The sequence below is a fragment of the Meleagris gallopavo genome, chromosome 10 (genome assembly GCF_905368555.1).
Source record: "Meleagris gallopavo chromosome 10, MGAL_WU_HG_1.1, whole genome shotgun sequence".
Taxonomy (NCBI): Eukaryota; Metazoa; Chordata; class Aves; order Galliformes; family Phasianidae; genus Meleagris; species Meleagris gallopavo.
The window spans coordinates 28,133,400-28,154,429 of NC_139413.1; the positions used below are offsets into that span (position 1 = coordinate 28,133,400).

A 21,030-nucleotide genomic window follows, 5' to 3' on the forward strand; every position below is an offset into this window, starting at 1 on the left:
CGTTTTATGCCCACCCTGGAAAAGTAAGCTTGGGTGTTGGTTGTAAAATGCACAGAATGCAGAGGAAAGTACGTGGTAATGCATCCCAAATGATCTGTAACTTCAGTGATGTGTTTAAACGTTGGGCATTTATTGTGAGGCTAATGAGAAACTCTGGATGTTCTGTGCATGTAAAATATACATCTAGCTACATAGTTCTTCCAGGAGCAGCTATTGCCTGCACCTGCTGACAGACAGAGCACTGCACAGAGCTCCTATGATGGGCTCTTCTGTGGCTGTAACTGCAGGTTATATCCTCAGCCTACCCATGTCTTTCAGTGGAGAGGTCTCTAGAAGCAGAGATCTGCCTTCTAAAGCTGCAGAAGTCCATTTAAATTGTGACGTTGTTCAAATTTGTCAGGTTGAAAAAGCTGGTCTCTAATTCTTCCTGGCTGGGGCAGTCTGCTGGTTGCAGGGGCACTCGATGCTGGCAAAGCTCAGCTTTCAAACTCGGTCATAGTTTAGGGAAGGGCGGACAAGAAGGACCTGATGAGAAGTCCATTCATTTCTGTGTAATTTTACAAGGAGAGATGTGGTTGGCAAACAGCCATATTCCAGGACTTAAGATGGATTTAGGGCACGTTCTGGTTCCTGATGAAGTAGCCAATACAGGAGGTGATTTGAGGCATTTCTGTTTTTTTGAGTAACCCAAGGAGAAAAGCCTTTAATGGGGCCTTTCTATGACCTCATCTGTGCACTGGTACAAGAGGCTGATCATCCAACAAGGGGGACTTCCTATGGAAGATTTCAAGCATTTCAAAGGTATCTCTAACCAGTACAGATTCAAATCTAAAAGTTAACGAATTAAAAGCACTAAACAGTTCGTGATAATGCTAGAAAAATCTTTCCTACTGTTTACCAGGTGAGAAGTGCAATCATTTAGCTACTGGAAATAGAGCGGGACCGATTACATCATTCAAGGCATCAACCTGTAAAACAAGAGGTGAGAAAAAGAAACTCAGAAGTGATTTTAAGTACAGGCCCCAATTTATGAACTGGGAGTGCAAGGCCAGTACGGCAAAGCTGAAAGGAACTGAAAGGACCAAGCTCATTAGGCTCCAGAACCTCATTTGGGGCTCCAGCCCATGCACAGATAGATCCTGCAGGGGGGATCAACCTGCTTTTCCTCTACCCAGGATGGCACCACAGTTCTGTGCAATGGACCATGCAAGGAAGGCCCAGTGGAGCTTTGGTGTAAATCAGCACTGATTTATGCTTGCCATTGTTTGGTGGGAGTAAAAGCAGACACAGGGGGTTCACAGCTGATTTCAGTTACTGACATTGGTAGGAGAGGAAGAGAACTTAGTTGAAATGCAGTGAAATGGAGAGAGAGACCTTCTACTTTTTCCTCTCCTGTCCCAGATGGCAACTCAAGAGGATTAGTAGTGGCTTCTGAAGCAGGGAGGGTAATTAATACAGGGCCACAACGCTGGTGGGTTTGCTGACGCCGTTGAGCCGAGGCTGTCGTGTTGGTGGCCAGGAGAGGGCATGTCGCTCCTACCTCGCCAGCAGGGAATGGCATCCTGCTGGTTGGCTGCCCTTGCCTTTTGTGGGGCTGTGCCTCCCACCCTGGCCCCGTGCCCTCCCAGCTGCAGATGTGGGGAGCTTCTGAGCATGCAGTCAGCTGAAACCTGAAGTTTGAAGTTGACCTACCTGTTCCTTCTGGCTCTTGACGTTTCTGTCAGTATGGCATACAGAAGAGCAGAAGTCATGTCAGTTTTTAATCTGGTCACCTACTTGTATCCGATCAAGCCTACTAGCTAAATTTTCAACTAAGTTCTGTAACAGCAGCCTCTGTCTGGGGAAGTACCAGATGTGCAGGCTTTGAGAACCATTGCCTCTTCCCAGGGAATCGTACCTCGGTGCTGCTGGAGGCAGCCAGGTCCTGCAGCTCAAACACACCGACTTCTCCTCTGCTGTCTCCCACCAGAAGGCAGTCGGTGTTCTTAGCAAAGAGTACAGATGTGAATTTTGCTCCTGGGTCGGCAAAGCGAGTGATCACAGGATCCAAGCTGCAAGTACATGTGTGAGTGATGGTACAGGTAAAATTGCATCTGCCTGGAGCATACTATTGCTTAAAGTCTGGGGGTAATACAGGCTTGAAAATGTCACTCATTTTGCATTTTATTCTCTAGATTAGCTCCAAAAGCAATAAGTGAGGCACTGTGTTGTTTTTCTATCAGAACAAAAATCCCAGCTGGAACTAAGCAGATATTCTGATTGCCTAAAATCTGTCCTGTTGCCTGATATTGGAGGTGTGCTTCAGTATTTTTTATAATATGACTGAATTGCTTTGTGCTCCCACGGGGCTCAGTGGGATTCTGCTCCACTGCTTTCTTTATGCAGTCATTATTAATAAACAGTCCAAACTGGCAGTAGCACCAGGCTGTGGGTTAACAAAGAGAAATGAGTATTGGAAAATGTAATATTTGTATCGATAGTTAAGCAAGCAGATGACATGGAGTTGTATGATCTGATGACAATACCGATTAAGCAAAAACGTTTAGTCTCTGTGCTTTTAAATCTATTGTTTCAGAATCTTCTTTGAGACAATTAATTACTTACATGCTGATGCTAAGGTCCCAGATTTCTACTTTGCTTTCACTAGCTGCTGCAAATATGAAGGCTGATTTTGGAGACCACATAATGTCATGAACAACAGTAGTGGTGGAACTGAAAGTTAAAATGGGTGTCTGCGAGTCCTGGTGCCATAAAATAACACTCCAGTCCACAGAGCAGCTCAGGAACATGTCAGTGGTGAATGGATTCCAAGCGACTCTGTACACAGGGCCCTTGGAGTTTGGGAAGAGATAAAACAGAACTTGATGTTAGTCTAGAGCTACAGCCTCATGAGATGGCTTTTAACAGTGCTCTCTTCTCGCTGACCTTTCACGGAAATCCCTACCTGTCCTCTGACCTCAGCAGCAAAACCAGCACTATTTTATGGGTACCCATAGGAAATTAGAATGCAGCCAATATGTAAGGCAGGAGAGGAAGAAAGCATTCAGCTGACTGCCCCTTCCTGAGCTGATGCTGGAAGGACAGCTTCTTGGGTGGAGCACAGGCTTCAAAAAAGGGAGGTGCTGTGCTATCGAAGTTCTGCTACCTCCCCACCCCCCAGAGATAAAGCTATTTAACTCTGGTTTCCACGACAATCAGATTACTTTTGTTCTCTTTGTTCTCTTTAAATAATGCCAGAACTAAAGCTTTAAAACAGTTTATACCAGAAGCTTTAATACATTACTTAAAAAAAAAAAAAAAAAAGCTTCTAATGTAGAAAGTAATCCTGTAAGTAGGTGATGCTTTTTGCTATGGGGACTCATTCCTAATGTAAGAAAAGAAGTTTAGGTTTCTTTTGATGCAGGAGTTTTGTTTAGGAAATAAAAGAAACCATTACACTGGTGAAGTTAATTGAATGCTGTTTCTGCTGTCATTACTTCCTCTGTGTATCACTCACCTTATGTCCCCTGTATGTCTTTAGAAACTGCTTATTGCATAAACGGGAGCACTTGTGAATAAGACCCTCTTCTGTTCCAGCCAGATAAAGATTAGTGTCCTGAAATAAAGGTAAAATAACCTAAGCTGGATTAACCTACCTCTCACTTCCAAAAAGTATGTAAAGAACTGTGTGAGTTTGGGCACTGCTGGTACTCTGGAGAGCTCAGGTGGAGGTGGCAGGACGCTGTGGTTTGGGCTGCCTGTGTGTTGCAGAGATGGATATGCAGTGGGTCCAGCGGTGCCAGGATCAGATTTAGTGTGTGTGTTCTCCATCTGTGCAGAACAGAGGCTGCAATTTGTGATTCCTGAAAATCTTGTACTTTCTGTGACTTACATGGATGAATAGATGAATTTTTCAAGTGCTCTATGGACAATTAAAGGAAATCATCTGGATTATGAGGAGAGGCAGAGACATCAGAGTACTAGACTCAGGAGATGTTCAACAGCTGAATTCTACCAGGTTTGACCGACACAGAGGAAAGCTGCCCTAGGATCTGGCCCAAAGCAAATGTGAGTAACGTGGCTGAAACATTGTTCCCTGTTCAGATACAGGGATGAGCTTCTTTGTTTCCACATCATCCCTTTTGGATCAAACTGTTACTAGTTAAGAAGCAATTTGTTTCAAAACTAAGTTGCCTTTAAATACCAGTGCCAAATCCCAGACTGGTGCATGTTAAGGTAGCTCCAAAGGAGGCTCTGACCTCTGCTGCACGGTTTCGCAGGATAGCACTTCAGCCAGGATGGACTTGGTGAGCCTACCTTCGGATGGAAGTCGAAGCACATCCCAGCTGCCCACTGGGATATCAGAGCTTCGCTTTTCCTTTCTTTCTCAGCTGGTAATTTTTTCTTCTTGCTTCTTGTTCGCTTTATTTTCATCAGATCTGTGCAATTCACAAGAGTTCTGGTCAAACAGGTATGAATTATTCATAGCACCGTCACATGCTTCAATGGAATTCTCAACAGCTCTTAAATGTATACGATAACTATGTGTCAAGATCATCACATGAAATAAAAGAAGTAATTGTAATTTCAGGTACTAGCTCTGTGCAGGGGAAATGCTTACCAATGCAACCTAGTCCCTCCTGTATAAGCCACTGGGTTATGCGGCCATCTGCCGAGATGGAGATCAATCTCTCCCTCTTGTTACCTTCTGTTGTGCCTACGTCCCACTCCACCCACTTCAGTTGCCATACAGGACCTGTATGTTTAGCTGAACATTCCCTGGAATAAAAAATGCAGAGATAAACCACATATCAACAAAGTCAAGACAATACTTCTGAAAAATAACTGATTTCCTGTTTTGTATTGGATGGTGTTATGACAAATGCTATTCAGCTTTTCATAAAAACATAGAAATGTACACATCTCCTAATGTGCTGTTTACACTAGGACATATTTATTTTACCAAACATGTTTTATATTCAGTTCTGAGTGTTTACAAAGGAATTTCTTACCAGAACTAGAAAATAATGACAAAAGTTGGAAATAAAACAATTATGCAACATCCGTGAGCACTCACAAGCCTTTAGTGAGTGCTGTTATCATAGAACTATAGAACGGCCTGGGTTGCAAAGGCCCACAGTGCTCATCAGTTCCAACCCCCTGCCGTGTGCCCAGGCTGCCCAGAGCCACATCCAGCCTGAATGCCTGCAGGGATGGGGCATCCACAGCCTCCTTGGGCAGCCTGTATTAGTCACACAGCAAAAAAACAAATAATATTTGCAACTGAGAAGCTCAGACATGACTGAGGTGGGAAATGACAGCATGTTGTAACCTTACCCACTGTGGAATTCTGTAGTGGAGTCAGAACTCTGTACGTTGTAGACCACGATGATACCATTGTACATCCCAACTGCTAGAAGGTTTGGGGTTGCCATAGAAAAATCCAGTGCAGTAACACCATGCTCACATTGGAAAATACGCTCTGGCCACTGACCAGTAGAGAAACACAGGAACATTTTTTAGTTAGTTTCTTAATTTATGTTGGTCTTCTGAATGTGGGATACTGAACTGCTAGGTAGTGCTGGAAAACTGCTGGTAGTGCTGGTGGCCAGAGTGGGTGCCTCTAAGCAGAAATTGGAGGCTACGTTCTGAATGATTCAGTTTATTATTTCTTGCTGCAACTGATAAAATTAGGGGGGGAAATGAGGACTATGCAGCAATATGGCACTGTAAAGTGAGTTAGATGAGCCCATTCCAAACCAGCTAACTAAAAATTAAGTTCTCTTAAGATTCAATGATAGGAGTACAGTGGCATTTTGGAAAGTTCCTCCAATCATTTTCTGTCTTGCAATTGGAAGGCAAGTGCCTTGCTAATTACAGTAATTTAGCTGAAGATACAACTTAATTGCTTTAGATAAACTATGAAACACAATTTTCATGTTGTTTTTCCGTGTTGCCAAAGAACTGATTCTGCTCTGTTGTAACGTGAAACCCATTAAGCCACTGAGCTCTTGAGAAGGGAGACAGTGAAGACAGTGAAGTGCTGGTTTGCAAAGAACTGTGTTTCTGTGTGTGCACCAGCTCTTAGTCCTTCACCGTAGGCACTTGAGGACAACGCTAAATGTTCCATTTATTTTTTTTCTTTGCTCTGATGTAGGATTTCATTGTACAACAGAAAACGGATTGGAAAGGATAATCCTTAAATTTAAAATACAGATGTATTGTAATCAGAGTTTACAACCACTGTACGAATGGTCTGTAGGTTTAGAAAAACAAGAAGTAAATTGATTTTCTTGCATTTGTTGTGCTCGGGGCTTTCCCAGTCTGCTACAAAAATCTTTTCAGAACGGTCTGCACACCTGGATCTACCCATAATAATAATAAATCTGATTTACAATCTTGGGTAGGTCGCTCTAGGGGTTGAAAATGGGATGTAGAGGGCCGCATTGTTAACTTGCCTGAAATAGACTGGTATTACCTGAGAGCTGCAACCATCTGTTAGTTGTTTGGTAGCCTACACACAATGAGTGCAGTTCATGCAAACAGACACCCATGTTGCAGAGCCTCCAGCACCTCTGTCTGTCAGCTGAGAGGACAGGCAGGCACAGGAACCAAACCCCATCCTGCAGGCACATGGCTAAGTACTGCAGTCAAAACTGGTTTTCCAGAATGGTGTGGTTTGGGCTCCCAAATTCAGCTTTACTTGCCAGTTCTTTGGTTTTGGTCTTTGTTTTTTTTTTAAGGGGAAAATGAATGAAGGAGAAACGGTACAGCAGAAAAACACACAGAAGAAGAAAGAAGACAAAACCAGTGCTTCTGTTACCATTGGGTTCTTCAGTGACCAGCAGCATGCCAAGCCTTCCTTCTGTTCTTTAAAATCAAACGCTCCATAACCAACAGCTAGAAGATCCTAAAACCACAGATTAACAGACAGATCACAGTTTAACTTCATGTGCAGCTATATATTTTTAGAAGGCAGCTTTCTGCAAACGGTGTCTTTGAGTACCAGGCTTGGAAATGTGTTCATGTTCTACACAAGTAGAACCTAATGCAAGAGAAGAATTTCCAGAGAAGTGGAAATCGGTTGTACAAAAAGTGTATTGATAGCCACTATCAGTTGTTTGCTACCCTTTCACCTCCCTAAGGCCATTTTAAAAAACATCCCTTGCTAATGATGAATATACAGCATTCTATGACCTTAAATGTGCAGTCTGTAATAGGATGTCACAGCAGTTGCACTCCTCTTTCCCACTGTTAGCTATAGAAGGAGCTTCAATGGTAGCCTCAAACTCTTAACTTTCAGCTGTTGATGATAGGGTCTAATAAATTTAATTCTCTCCTTTCCATAAGGTAGAGTAAAGGAACAGCAGCAAGACTTCAGTCTTCAGCTCCATTCAAGTTCCTACGTGAAACAACCAGTTGGTGAAACTAACACTTAAAAAGCAGGTATTTCTTTGCTCTAAAATTCTAAAACTGCAGTATATAAGGATGTCCAACTCTATACCAGACTCTTAGATGTTATCTTAACCTTATGACATGGTCGTTATTTTCTCTTTCTTCCTTTGGAGCAATCTTAGTGGATTTACGTTTCTCATCACTCCCTGCTTTTTACCTTCCTCCTGCACATTATTTTTCTGTGGCCATAAGAGAGCTCTGCTGGAAAAAAAGTTTCAATTTCAGCTTCCCATTCAGACAAGGTTTATTGTCTTTATGCACCTGTGATGTAGGGGGGACCCATTAAAGCTGTTGTGACACATTTGTAACAGAAGCCTAGTGCAGCTGTCCAGCCTTAGGAATAAGGCAGCAATTCTGTTACATGCAAGGATGAAATGCAAGTGTTGTGATGCAAACAAAACCAACCTGACTGGGGATGTGTGCAAAAGCATACATATATAAAAAAATCAGGAGTTCATTTACATTGAAAATTAAGTAGACATTTTAGAAACAGCTTAGAAGAAGTGACTTGTTAGCTCACCAGGTTTACTTTGCTCCAAGCCATGCTGCTCACATTGTGTGGGTGAGTTAAATCACATCTGTAGGACCACAGTTGTTCCAAACTGGGAGGTACTGTTTCATCTGAGGTTTTATTTAGCTCTGACAGAATTGATGGGTCACTAAGTGTTTCCTTCTGCTCTTTCTTTTCCTTGTCATGCTCTTCCTGCTCAGCTTCTTTTATAGCAGCTAATGTGCTGCCAGCCCCCAGTGCGACAACAGGTTCTAAAATGATATTAGAGTAGAATCTGAGTAGTAACACTTCATTTAGTTAACTCCAGTTGTTCACATCAGAAGAAAAATTTGCACTTTCAGCAAATATCTTGCAGGAAAAAAAAAAAAAAAAAAAGAAAAAAGAAAAAAAAAAGAAAGAAAATAGAAAGAAAATAGATGGAAGAATTGAGGAATTAAGACAACTTTACTACTAAAAGATGGCAATAGGGACAGAGAAGATACCAGTTATGTTCATGACATTTCAAGTTCTTTCACAACTGTCTATGCCAAAGATATGAAACAGTAAAAGCAGTCTGATTTCTTCAGATAGTTTATGTATACATTGAAACTCCTGTAAAAGGTACAGTACTACTTAGCTCTTGAGCCCAGGTAATGCCTCTTACAGACTTCAGTGATGCACTTTGTTGGACATCTAACAGGCTAAATCTTCTGTTTACTTTTTGTCCAGGTTGATTACTTTAAAAATAATAACAAGGCATTACAATGCAAAAAAATGCTTGGAGAAAGAGCTGACTTGATCTGTATCTTAGCTGCCAGGAAACAATTCTGATCGATATTTTGAGTAGGTCTCAGTTAGCTGCAATAAGGGAAATGAGCCAGCTCAGAATTCATGAATTCAATTCTTCTGCCAATTGTTGTAGGGATGCCTGTTACAGAGAGTATAAAGCTGCTCCATTCAGGCTAACGTCTCATAAACTCTTTTTGTCTATTTCTTAAATGGCAGGTCATCTGTGAAGACCTCCAATGAGAGATATATCTCCTTGATTCTCAAGAGTTTATAAAGCCTTGTGATGAACTCGGGGTTGCTGGTAAGAAACTAACCTATAAGGACAGGAAACTGTCGGTAAGCTGCGAGTTTGTGTTGAAAAATATTCTCCATCAGAATCCTCTCCATGAAAAATAAATCCTGCTGGAAGTTTTCTGATCTTAACATAGCTTCTGTGTGGCATTTCTCCTCCTCCTGGACTCTGGCAAGACCAGCACTTTCCAAAATGGTCGTAGGAGTTACGCTGCCTGACAACAGATAAGATCAGATAATATGGTTTTAATGTGATTAAATATTAACGTGATTAATATTATGCACATAAAAGTCAGAGGGATAATGTGTCTCATCCCTCCTCCCCCCTCCAAAAAAAAGCATAGAAATATCCATCAGTATAAAAAAAATAGTTATTGTTCAAATGATCAGTATGATGAGATACTTCTGGATTCTTTACACAATTTATGCCCTGCTACTGTCCAAAGTAACTTAGTATCATCCAGTTGTGTCACTTTCTGTCTTTGCTGAAGATCAGTTATGAAAATGTATGCTGTGTACTGTTTAGAAGGATGAAGAAGCTGAAAAAAAATGTAAACCTCCCAGAAATATGTTACCTTTCTCAGCAGCTGCAGGTGCAGCCTGGTCTTTAGTCATAGCAGAGGTGCTCCTCTTCTCAGCTGGGGCTCTGCTGCCTTCTGCTTTTGAGGTAGGTTCTACTTGTGATGTGTTAAAAGAATCGTACAAGTCCCAGGTAGTGACCACTATCCCTAGGAATGAGTTACACCACATTATGTCAGCCCCTTGTGTCTGTACGTTGTTATCAAGAACTGCAGCTGAGCAAAGATTTGCTTTTTATGCCGTACACCCAACTGTTTGGCAGAGGGGCTTCAAAACTGAGTCAGGCAGCAACCTTGTCTGTGTGTGACTGGCTCTTCAAACGTGGTTGGAATGAGCCTGCTGGTGCTGAAGGCACACAAAAGGGGAAGATACGTTTTCAGACCAGATTAATATTTATTTTACTTCTCCTTTTGATATATTGTCTTCTTTTCAACTCTTTTTCTAGTAAAGAACACAAAAAATGTTTGGAATAGCATTCCCCATAGTTTTCTTTGGCCTCCCATATAAAGTGAGGCAAATCTCAGTATCCATATCCAAAACCTTGACATTCCTCTACGATTGCCTTAGAGCCTTCAGCTTGAACATTTTGTAAAGTTGCATTTTACTGTGAGGCTTCCACAACTTTCTGCTTTCCTCAGGATTTTAAATGTTAGAACAAAGGTTCTCCTCTTTGCATCATGGCAAATAGAAATGGAAACTGAAAAGTTAGGGGAGAAGAAAGGGAAGCTGTATCCTTTTATATTTCAAGAGTGCAGTATAAACCAAATGTCATAAAACCCAACTGACAAGGGAACTGTGTTGTAAATGGGAGACTGCTTTTATTTACTACCCTTTCCTATATAGCTCCTATATGGACAGAGTTTACCTTTATCTTCCATGATGATTTTGTCACATTGTACTTTCTTGTTCTTTGCAGCTCCATTAATGGTTTGCATCATTTTCTCTACAAAGCGATCGTTACCAGGTCTGTTTTTGCAAATGTCAACATAAATCTTATTACGCTCCCTTGAAAAGAAAATACCTGTATATTAACTTTCTGAAAAGCATTTTCATTCTTCTCAAATTATGTAACCACAAGTTGAGCAGAAAACTATGCTCCATGTCATATGTTAACTGCTAGGGTTTTTTTTTGTGTGTGTTTAGAGATTTTGTTTCATCCCACATATCATCTTTCAGCAGCTGCTTCTCACCCTGTGATGCTGTTCTAGAACAGAAAAGCAGAGAAGGGCTTTAGTAAAAATCCCTACTCCAACTAATTTTGGTCTTTGGTGGAATTTGGTTCAGAAATATGTGACTCTCATCACTTAGAAGTGAAGGGCGGTGCATCCAAAAGACAAAAAGAAATTAGTAGGTTTCCATTTCATCCAGCGCTCAGGACTGTAGGAATGGTCAGTGGGAACAGTGGAGCTTATTGTATTCTCTGAGTTTTAATATCCTGACAGCAGACATGGATTATACCAGACCTTAATCCACCAGCATTTTGCTGCATTCAGCAGTCACTGTCCATTCCCATACAGCCCAGCATGGCTTCAGACATCTATGAGTGGCAAACTGGAGCAGTCAGAACACCGAACCCATCTGAGAGCTGCCTGTTTGGGTCTCTGTGGTCAGGAGAAATTAAGTTTGCTGAGCATTCAATATGCATGTATGCAGTTGCAAGTATACATACAGAACTCTTGCAGCGTCTTCTGATTCTACAGACACCACAACAGGTGGCAAGTCCAACATCCAGAGATTTTCTGTCTCTGTGAGATAAATATCCACTCTCTTGTTTAAGTCTTCTTCTGTCAGTTGTTCTTTTATCTCCTCTTGCCTCACCTGTACATCTGACAAGTTATAGGAGGTTAACAAGTGAGACTTTTTCTGCTCTCAGTTCAAAAGAAGGCAAATTAGTTCTGGAGGTACCATAATAAGCAGAAGTCAAAAGCTGTGAGGTGCCTCACAGATCTCAGTGCTCCAAAGAACAGTTTAAATCTAAATTATACAGTGTATGTTCCTTACCAGGTGAGCTAACAGCCGTGTCTTGGAGAGAGCCAGGTTCTGCTATTCCATCTAGCATGAACTCTGTTATTGACAAGGTAGATTTAGAAATTCTGCTGCTTTCAGATGTCCTTCAATAACAAAGAAATAAGCTGAAATGGTATGTGAGAGTCCAGGCGTCAGTTAGCAAAGCACTACTACAAAAACAGCAGTGTTATCAGAATAAACCATAGAGGACTTTGTGATAGCATGTAGAAGAATGCTTGCTTTGTAAAAGAAGTCATAGAAGGCTTTGCAAAGAAAATAATGAAAAGGATGGAAGAAGACTTAAAAAGGAAGAATTCATCCAACTGCATATCCCGAGGCATTAAATAGCTGATGGAAAAGAGGCTGTTGAGTTCTCAGATTCCTTCTTAGCATGTAATAATGTGACATGTTGGTTACCTGCTGAGTGGTACACATACATACGGAGAGCACAGTTTTCCACTGGAATTAAGATCCCTCGGGGCTTTGCATGTGCTGAAACATCTTTGAAATGCACAAGAAACTCATTTCAAGGGATAAGCTTGTTAAAAAAAAAAGATAATGTTCGCAGAGGGGATGGCTGTGATAATAACCAGAAGTAAAACTCAAGACTGATGTAGAGTTGGGTGTTTTTTAAAGCAGATTTCCACAAAAGCTAACTGTGAGCAATTATAATTATACAAGGGGCATTTGATGTGACATCTTTTAGAGTTGTATTAAACCTAAGGTAAAATCACTTCATTCTGTCTTTTAAATGAGAGCCCATCTCCAGAAAGGTTGTCTTTTTTAATTTGCCATCTATTTTTAAGGCATTTTTGTGTGTATTGGCCCCTGCTCAATATCCCTGACTCTAGGATTATCTCTCACAATAAGCTGCCATAGGAAGCATGACAAAAAGTGTTTTCAAAGAGCATTCTCTTTTGCTCAGAAATTGCAATGGCATTAACTTTGCCAAAGGAAAGAGTAAATAATACTTGTTTTTGTTTAACTTAAAGGATTTTTTCCAGTGCTGACTTGACTTGTCTTTTTAGTCTGTGTGACTAAATACATTGCATCTTCTCTCCATTAAATGTGAATGTGTACACACCATCTGATAAGGCAATGTCATTCACTGTTTTTCATTTTTAAACAAATTGGTTTTTACCTTCTTTCACATAAATTTGTCACCCAGAAGATAAACCTTGTTTATTCCCTCTGTACTGAAAGTTTGGCTCCAATAAGTAATGAAATGTGGTGTTTAGCAGCTGTAACTCGAGAGTTTTGAAATAGATGCATATGTGTACACAGAACTAACTTACTTAAATTAATTTGAAAGAGAAAATTCTAATTATGCTAGCAATACTTTGAATATCTGAACTGACAAAATCAGGGTTCTAAAACAGGGTTGTTGTTACTTCAGAAGTACCACTGACAGGCAAAATAATGCAAAACAGCTCTGTAACTTGTCAGTGAAACCAGATCTTACGTTTCCAGAGCATTTTTCTATGCCCACAGCCAAAGACATGTTGACAAATTGCAATTTTTGAAAAGATAAGTGTGAGGAAAGCAGAGTATTTGAAATAGCCATGGCAATACAGTGAAGAGCTGCAAATGCTCCTTCTCCGCTTTATCTTCTTGCTCATAGAACTGGAACAAAACCTTCCTTGTTTTCGAAATAGTGCTTTGTCACATACTTATGTATAGGTTCTAATCTAACTGTGTTTGCAGCCCTCACCCTTACAAAACCTGCAGAGTGTAGGTCTGCATTTTTGTACTGTGACCATCTCTAAAAACGGTTCATTCTGCAATGTTACACAGAAAAACGTGCATTAGGAAGGAGACTTTGAACACAACGAGAAATATTACAGCAGCATGTGGCATGGTGTGCTTTCAACTGCATGCGTTAGCATGTCACCAAGTAGTTCTTGCACAGAATCAGTCTCAGTCACAAGTAATGATAAATTCCACTTGTTCTGTTTGTTACTATGTCTCAAATTTCAAAGGATGACTATGACAGGTAAATGTGTGTATTCTAGCAACATTGTATTAGCACTGCATCATTATTCCATCTCTTGTCCCCTCTGCAGAGCAAATGTGTGACCGCTGCAGGACAGGTGTCTGTGATACACGAGTTAAGAGACAGCAATTAATGGACTAACCTTGAGTGTGGGGCTACAGAACTATCATCCTCCTCTGACGTCTGATATGTGGAGAAAGGGAGAAAAACTGATCCCGTGGTCCCTGAGGAATCACTCAATGCCAGGAGCTTGCTTTGTTTGGATACAGCTTTTGGATCTGGATGGAAGAGTGGATGGGGTGTCACATCCTTTCCTTCATCATCAAAAACCTGAAGAAATGTTTAAATAATAATAGCAATGTCACTGTCTTCTCAAAGCAAGTGGCAGTCGTGACACATGCAACATTTTGTCTTATCTTGAACCAAAAGAAGACCCCGATCCAGGCAGGACACGGAGGTATTCACCCTCCTTGACAGAACAGGCAACCCAGTTGTGCAAATGGTGCCTAATATACACCACCAGTGTGAGCAAAGAGGGTTGATCCCCACTTTCCCTTTAGGATTCAGACTTTAAAAGATTCTCATCTGTGCTTGGGTCTTCTTTGGAGCTGTCTTTACAGAAATGATGCAAAATATCTGAAAAGATCTGTGACCATCCCACCATCTGAGACCTTTCTTGTTCATCCCTGTTCTCTTTCCTGACTTACTTATCCTACGACTACCAAGAGTGCCTCATTGACCATAACAATTAGTATCAAATTAGCAGGACAGCAAAAGCAACTAGAGAAACAGTAATGTGTCTTTTTTGTATGCTACTGCTCAAAATATTATTTTACTCTAAGAAGACATTCAGTATGGTTTTTAAACAGAACTCTCAGCTAATGTTATGAGAATCTTCTGTTTTTCAGGTAAAGGCATACAAATGCTACAGCCAACATCTCATTTAGATTTGAAAGCAAGTAGCTCTTAAAGTAGGAGCACTGTTACTTTAAATTGCTTACCTTCAAATCAACACATTCTAAATTGTGGAAAAGAACATTATACTGTGCCTAGACACTTTTTTTTTTTTCAAATAACTTGCTTTAAAATTGTGTTTTTGTTAACTCAAGTGGAAGGTATGGTTGGCTTATCTCACTAACTTCTGGAAGGCTCTCAAGACAGGCGCTCACCCCACAAAAACAGAAGAAAAACACCACTAGTAAAAAGTTTTTAAAAATAGCAAACCAAGGCAAACTGTGAGTTTTTAAACCATGGAGAAACAAGTGTGCCTAGCAGCTCTGTTCTTATTCTTGCAGATAGGTTTTGGACACTGATGCTGTGGGTGTCCCTATTCGTGGCAGAGAAGTGGGACCAGATGGCCTTTAAAGGCACCTTCCAACTCAAACAGTTCTGTGATTCTACGCTCATCATTTCAGTCTGGACTGAGCTCTTGGATCTCCTTCCTTCTCCACAGCTCTTCAGTTCCAGTTTTCTTTGCTTTCCTCTTCCCTCCCCCTCTTCCCTCCTCACAGCTTTTAGACTCCACAGAAAACTCCCATTGGAAGAGTTCTGCAGCCTCTCACCCTCACATCGTGCTGCCTGTGCTCCTGGGCCGCCTTCTGCACAGCTGTGCCCGTGGAGGTGGGGACGTGGCTGCGGCCTGAGATGCTCGCCTGCTTTCGGCTGCCAAAGGTGGTCCTCAATTTTTGTCTCACTCTGAAACCAGAAGTGGTTTCAAATCATTAAATACGATCAACCGAATACAATGAACAAAACTACCTATTCTTTAATTTTCATTTAAAATTAAATTCTTTTATATCATCGTTCAGGATGATATAGTAAAGGGACATGAAACAGCAAAGTAATAACGTGGCTCCACTTGGCTTCTAAGGAGGCTTTTTCAGTGGTAACGAGGAACGAGGTGGACAGGGCTGAGGAAACTACGGTAAAGCAGAAGTGTCAAAGGCGTTATGCTGCAGTCTGGGGCTGAAATAGCAAACGGGAACCGAGGAGCAGCTGAGACCCGTCCTGAGATCTCTCCTCCGGGGCGCCGCGACCGCGCACTCACACAGATAACCGCCGCGCTCCGCCCGGGCCCGGCATGGCGGCGCTGCTCGGCGGGAGCAGCGCGTCGCGCGGTAACCGTGGCAACGCGCCCAAAGACGCGGCGCGGCGATTGGCTGCCAAGAACGACGCCGCCAATTGGTCCCCTCTCTCCCGCTCTCCTCGCGCCCGCTCGGCCTGAAGGGAGAGAGCCGCGTTGCGGTCCGTCCGTCCCCGGGGTTCTCTCCGTGCCCGGCGGGGCTGGGCCTACGGGCCGCCCCTTGCCCGCCCCGGGGCTCCTCCCCGCCGGCAGGGCCGCGGCAGCGCCGGTCCCCGCTTTGTCACTGAAGCACAAAGGTTCTCGGCGGCCCGGGGAGGCGGTGGCTCCCTCCGCCCCTGAGGCGGGGAGCGGGGCCGGGGTTTGTGGGGCTTTCAGTCAGCGAAGCTGCACGCGGCGGTGCTCTTAGCGTCGCCCCGCGGGGCCTTTCCCGAAGCGTCGAGCCAGAATGCAGCGTCCCCGCCTCTGTCAGTGGCTGTGACGCCGGGTTCGTACCCGCAGCCTCTGCGCCCTTGCGCGGCCCCGTGGGGCAGAGCCGCAGCCGCGCACGGGGATGGCTTTAGGTACAGCAGCATTAGGACGAGTTTTGTGTTTTGTTTCCCTTTCCGTAGGACCGCCGCAGCGTCGCGCACGGCGCTGCTCCCCAGGACCGCGGTGGGACGACGCCTTCCGCGCCCCAACGTGAGTAACGCCGGCGGGAGCGCGATTTGCTCGGTGCGGAGCGACACCAGGACCGTTTGGGCCCCGTGGGCGGCACCGAGCGGTTCCGCCGACCGACAGGACCCGGCGCCTTTCCGCACCGCTCCGCCGCCGCGAAGGCGCGGCGCTGACGGGACGGGCCGAGGGGGCGGGGCCTGGAGGAGAGGGGCGGGGCCGGCGCCGTGATTGACGGTCGAGCCGAGCGCGCGCGCGTGCGACTGCCCCGCCTCGCCCGGCCCCTCCCTCCGCCGCCCGTGCGCGGTGACGCAGCGCGGCGCGCCGCCCGGCCCCGCCCTCGCCCCGCCCTCCCGCCGCTCCCCGCCGCCGCGCAGCCCGCGACCCTCCGCCGCCGTTTCCTCCTCCGCCGCGGCGGCGATGTGACCCCTCCCCGGCCCGGCCCCCGCCCTCCCTCCCGCGCAGCGAACATGGCGGAGGTGAGAGCTCGGCGGCGGAGGGGCGGGGGCCGGGCCCGGGAACTTGTTGCGCGGGGCCGCGACCGGGCGGAGCGTCCCGCAAGTTACTTGTGGGGCCGGGAGCAGGCCGCGACGCACCGAGCCCGGCGTCTGCAGCCGAACCCCGCGCGGCCCGGCTCGCCTCGGCGGCGGGGAGGGGGGAGCTGGGAGCGAGCGGCGCCTCCCGCTCCGGGGCCGCCCCGCGAGGCGGTCACCGCCCGCGTTAGGGTGTGCCGGGGGGGTCGGAGCCGGGCCGGACCGGGTGGGGAGGGGGAAGGTAGGAGGGGGAAGGTAGGAGGGGGGGCAGAGCAGCGCTGCGAGGGGTCCCCGCCTGTCCCAGCGCACGGCAAATCTTTTCTCCCGGGCATCGCGTGCAGCTCCGTTGCCGAAGGATGGAATTGGCGTTTGTTTTTGTTAATTATCGTTCGTTTCGGGCCATCGGGACAAAGGGGGGGGCTGCTGCCCCTTTGGAGGGGGGGGGGATTTTTCTCTGGAGGAGGAAGGAGGGCTGTGGGGGAAGCGCAGGGAATGGCAGAAAGCTTCCTGAGCCCATCGCGGGTCCGTGTGGGCTGACTGATGTGCACGATGTCCATCGCGGAGGGATTGGGAAGAGCAGCCCTTTGGTGTCCCAGCAGGCGAGTTAGGATAGCTGAGTTGATGTTCTGTCAAGTTTCCTTCGGATTATCTTAAGATCCCAATTTTAAGGTAATTTAGAATCAAGGAATCAATTTGCTGCTTAAATAGTGTTAACAAACAAATTAGAAATGCTTATTTGCAAGGTATGCTATAAACAGATTCTTCCCAGGATGGACATTTCTTCCGGCTACGTTTGCAGGGGAGAGGAATCTGTGTTTAAAATATCCTGTATGCGATGAATCTTCCCTGTTCCTTTGAAATTTCTGAATATATGTGAATTCTTATTTGGAGCTATTTTTTCAGCTATAATGTAGCATTACCTCCTGCCATTGTTACTGAATGTAACAATGTAAGCTGTCTTTACAAGTTAATACAGTTGTTTTCCTTCTGCATCTTGAGAGGCAGAGAATCCCAGGTCTGAGCCCTGAGACAATGTGGCTGCTAACTGGTGTCTCCTTGAAGCCGGAGGCAGGGACTGGGGCAACGCACAGTTCAGGGGTTTGGTCTCGAGTTTCGCCAGCTGCTGATAAGTTTTGTTAATGTAGCTCAGTGTTATTGTGAAATACCCCCAGAGCTCCGTTCTGGGAGAGCCGAGGCTCGCCATGTTGCTGGGAGCCACAGTCAGAGCTGCGCTACTTCCTATTTGGTACAGTCACGTACTTGTATTGACGTTGCAGCAGGAACGGGGCTGAGAGTTGTAGGGGATGTGTGCTGCAGAGAGCAATAAAGCCATGGGGTATGGAGGGCACCCAGGCATTGTTTTTTTTTTCACTTTATGGATGTTGTTCCAAAGGGAAAGGCTTTTGTTACTTGTTGGCTTTGATATTTTACTAAGAAAGGAAGAGGATATATTTTTTCCCCCCTTCAGTATTTTGAAGAAAAGCTCTGATGAGTTCTTTGTTGCATCAGGGCTGCTTTATCTCTGGGTACGGGGCAGGAGCAGCACAAAGAGGCTCTGGAAGCCTTGATCCACCTGTGGGACAAACTCAGAGGCAGCAGCAGCAACACGGGCTTGGCTGACATTTGCTTGCATCCACTGAAGCTGTTTGTGCAAACAGCTTTATGCCTGCTCTGCCTTCTAGATATGGAAACCAATCAAAATTAGGAATAAAAAACTCTCTGTGATTTAAGCTAGGAGCAGCGTACTGAATATGATGGCTCCCAGTGCAGCTCGTGACTTCTGTAGGGGGTGGGATGGAGTCTCCTCAGCATAGCTGTGCCTGGAGGAGCTGCACGATAACAGTAATAAGGATGGAGCTTCTGGAAATTGACAGGGAAGTTCTTCAGACAGGAGCTCTGAGCCTGCTTGGTGAGTCAGTGAGTCCACAAAGTGAAACTAAATTAACAAAAAATCCCGTTTCACTTTTGTAGAGATGTATTGATTTGAATGCAGGACAGAACAGAGAGGAAACAATAGTTTGAATGTATATTATACTGGGTTTAGATTTGGGATTAATAACCTGTTTTAGGGTTTTGTTCCACTTCAAAGCGTGCTCATGTGCTGGGTTTGAGTGCTAATGCTCCCAAATATTAGAAGATTGTTCAAGGCGTAGTCAGAAAGAAAGCATCTCTAACTTAAGATCAGCTCAGGCTTTGTGTATATTACAGAATTGTGCTTTAAGCAGCTTATTTAGTCTTTGTGGTGGAGTGAATGCTAAGTATTTTTTTCCCCTACTATAAAAATTTTAACGTCTATTGAGAGGAGAAGATTTTGACTTAAAAGCGTGATTAGTAGTTGAGAGAATGCTTCTTTGTTGTCGTTTGTTTATCCATTATAATGTTTGAATAAAATGTGAAGATGAGATCTTCTGATTACAAAAACTCGAGGAGATGGGGTCAGGCTATCTGCTGGCAAGTTACAAAGCTAAATACCTGCTATGATTTCCAGAAGTGCTGAGCTCCTGGTTTATTGTTGTTTTGCTCTGAAATAGCTTGCACCAGTCAGGTTGCTACAGGCACAATTGGGCACAAATGCAGAGGGCTTTTTTGGTTTGAGGCGTTGTTTTGGTTTTGGTTTTGTTTTTTTTTTCCCCCTAAATCACTGGAGAGTAAGGGAGGTACCAGGCCTGCACAGGAAAAGGGATGCTCGTGTTTGATTAGAGATGGGCTGGGCAAGTTGGGGGTGCAAATCCCCGAGCCAGACTGGCACAGCTTTGTTTGGGTTCTGCATGTGGGTGGGAGAGGATGGACAGCAGCTGGGCGGTCAAGCAGCTGCCAGAAAGGGATGGCTCTGCTCTCCTGCTGCTTCTGCATAGGTGGGTGCTCCCTGATCTGTGCTGTGGGCTGGCTCAGCTTGTAGCTGAGGAGGAAAGAAATGCTTCCTGCAGGGCAGCCGGTGGCATCAGCTAATGCACAGATCTAGGGGCTGCTGGAGCTGGGACAGCAAAGCCAGACGTGGGCATCAGCAAGGGAGTTGTGTCTTCCTCCTTCCAAAGATGACAAGCCATGAGGTTGGTTCAGCTTGTCATTGGGCTGTGTGCTTGTCTTGAGCAGTTCTGGATGCTCACTTGTGCTAGAAAATGCAGTCCTGTTGGCATCCTGTGCACCAGCTCGGGGTGTTCCTTGCCTTGCGGTGAGATGATTCTGCTTGCTGGAATAAAGAGCTTAATCTTTGCTGTTTCTGGGGGGTTAACAGCTTGAATGGGCTTCCAATGGTCTCAGCCATCGATGGGAAGAAGCAGGAGCTGTATGGGAGAGGAGCAGGATGAGCTCTATTCCAGAATCAGTGGACAGTTGAACTGAGTCCCAGTGACTTCTTTGAATGTACTTTGGTGTTTGCATTTCTGGAAGTTTGGTTGCTTTTAGCCAGGAAATCAATTTATTAATGTTGTGTGGAAATGGTTTAATAACCCCTCTTCAAATCTCTGATATCTGGCAAGATTTTTCTCCTGGTTGCTGCTGTTCTTTAAGTTGAAGAGTTTTAAACTTCTTTGTGAATCGGAACTCTAGTTTTCCTATGCATCTTGAAACAAGTGCAGAAATAGTGCTTAAGAAATATGTGTTCTAATAACCATTTCTAATAACACTTTTTCACGTCCTTAAGCTTTCTATTTTTATTATGCTGTGCTATTGCTTTAAAATATTACGGGTAAGTGAGTATAGCCTCTCCTGGAGGAAGCAGCAGTAAAGTTAGCGTGACTGCTGATGCCATTCCAAGTTGAGGTGTTCTGGCAGTTGGGACAGAGCTTTTGAGCGATGCTTACATACAAAATAAGGTCAGAACAGCTTAAAATGAGATTTCCTGCTGATGAAAATTGGTGATTCGCATCAATCCATCCTGGTGAGCAGGACTTCTGTTCACTCTCATTAGATGTGCAGATTAAACTGATGCTGTTTGTGTGTCTTGCTTTGGAGCAGTTTTGGCAGGGTATCTCACAGAGTTATCTGAACCAGTGCAGATCTCAGGGTTCCATCCTGGCATCCCCGGTAAGCCTGCCATCTCCAAGCAGTTGGTTACACTCACTGCTTGTATTCCCTCTGCTTTTCTTACAAGCTATTGAAGAGAAAACAATAGCATTTAGTGTTCTTCATTTCTAGAATAGGAAAAGTGTTGCTTTTTTGCCTGTCATAATGGAAGAAT

The 21,030-nt window shown here is 44.5% G+C and overlaps 2 protein-coding genes across 4 annotated transcripts in view; one reads left to right on the plus strand and one right to left on the minus strand.

The window, feature by feature from the left end:
• Positions 1-109: 109 nt before the first annotated feature.
• Positions 110-15,781, minus strand: DNAI4 (dynein axonemal intermediate chain 4). 3 transcript variants are annotated; one of them, XM_031554893.2, is made up of 17 exons: positions 15,631-15,781; positions 15,146-15,278; positions 13,726-13,913; positions 11,585-11,694; positions 11,253-11,409; positions 10,449-10,588; positions 9,580-9,732; positions 9,028-9,219; positions 7,955-8,196; positions 6,803-6,889; positions 5,317-5,468; positions 4,601-4,758; positions 4,297-4,418; positions 3,497-3,595; positions 2,605-2,831; positions 1,898-2,051; positions 110-968 (listed from the first exon to the last, which is right to left on the minus strand). In XM_031554893.2, exons 1-17 carry the CDS (start codon positions 15,663-15,665, stop codon positions 915-917), a joined length of 2,403 nt encoding a protein of 800 aa, XP_031410753.2. In that variant the 5' UTR covers positions 15,666-15,781; the 3' UTR covers positions 110-914. The 3 variants fall into 3 exon arrangements, with proteins under 3 accessions (XP_031410753.2, XP_085087269.1, XP_085087270.1); XM_085231143.1 differs by having other exon boundaries at positions 3,497-3,616; XM_085231144.1 differs by lacking the exons at positions 15,146-15,278; positions 15,631-15,781 and having other exon boundaries at positions 3,497-3,616; positions 11,585-11,715; positions 13,726-13,861.
• An 884-nt stretch (positions 15,782-16,665) lies between these two features.
• MIER1 (MIER1 transcriptional regulator) overlaps positions 16,666-21,030 on the plus strand; it is a 30,995-nt gene continuing 26,630 nt past the window's right edge. Inside the window, exon 1 of the mRNA XM_085231146.1 lies at positions 16,666-16,796. Within this exon, the coding sequence (XP_085087272.1) occupies positions 16,788-16,796 (9 nt within the window). The 5' untranslated portion in view covers positions 16,666-16,787. The remainder of the gene's footprint in view (positions 16,797-21,030) is intronic.

Bases quoted from the DNA above. Each gene is read 5' to 3' on its own strand.
- DNAI4 (XM_085231143.1), bottom strand. From the start codon at position 15,665: ATGCCGGGCCCGGGCGGAGCGCGGCGGTTATCTGT. The intron at 11,410-11,584 runs GTAAGGAACATA...ATAACTTGTCAG, and splicing joins CACGGCTGTTAGCTCACCTG to ATGTACAGGTGAGGCAAGAG. The intron at 10,589-11,252 runs GTATGTATACTT...TTTCTTTTCAAG, and splicing joins GAAGACGCTGCAAGAGTTCT to GGAGCGTAATAAGATTTATG.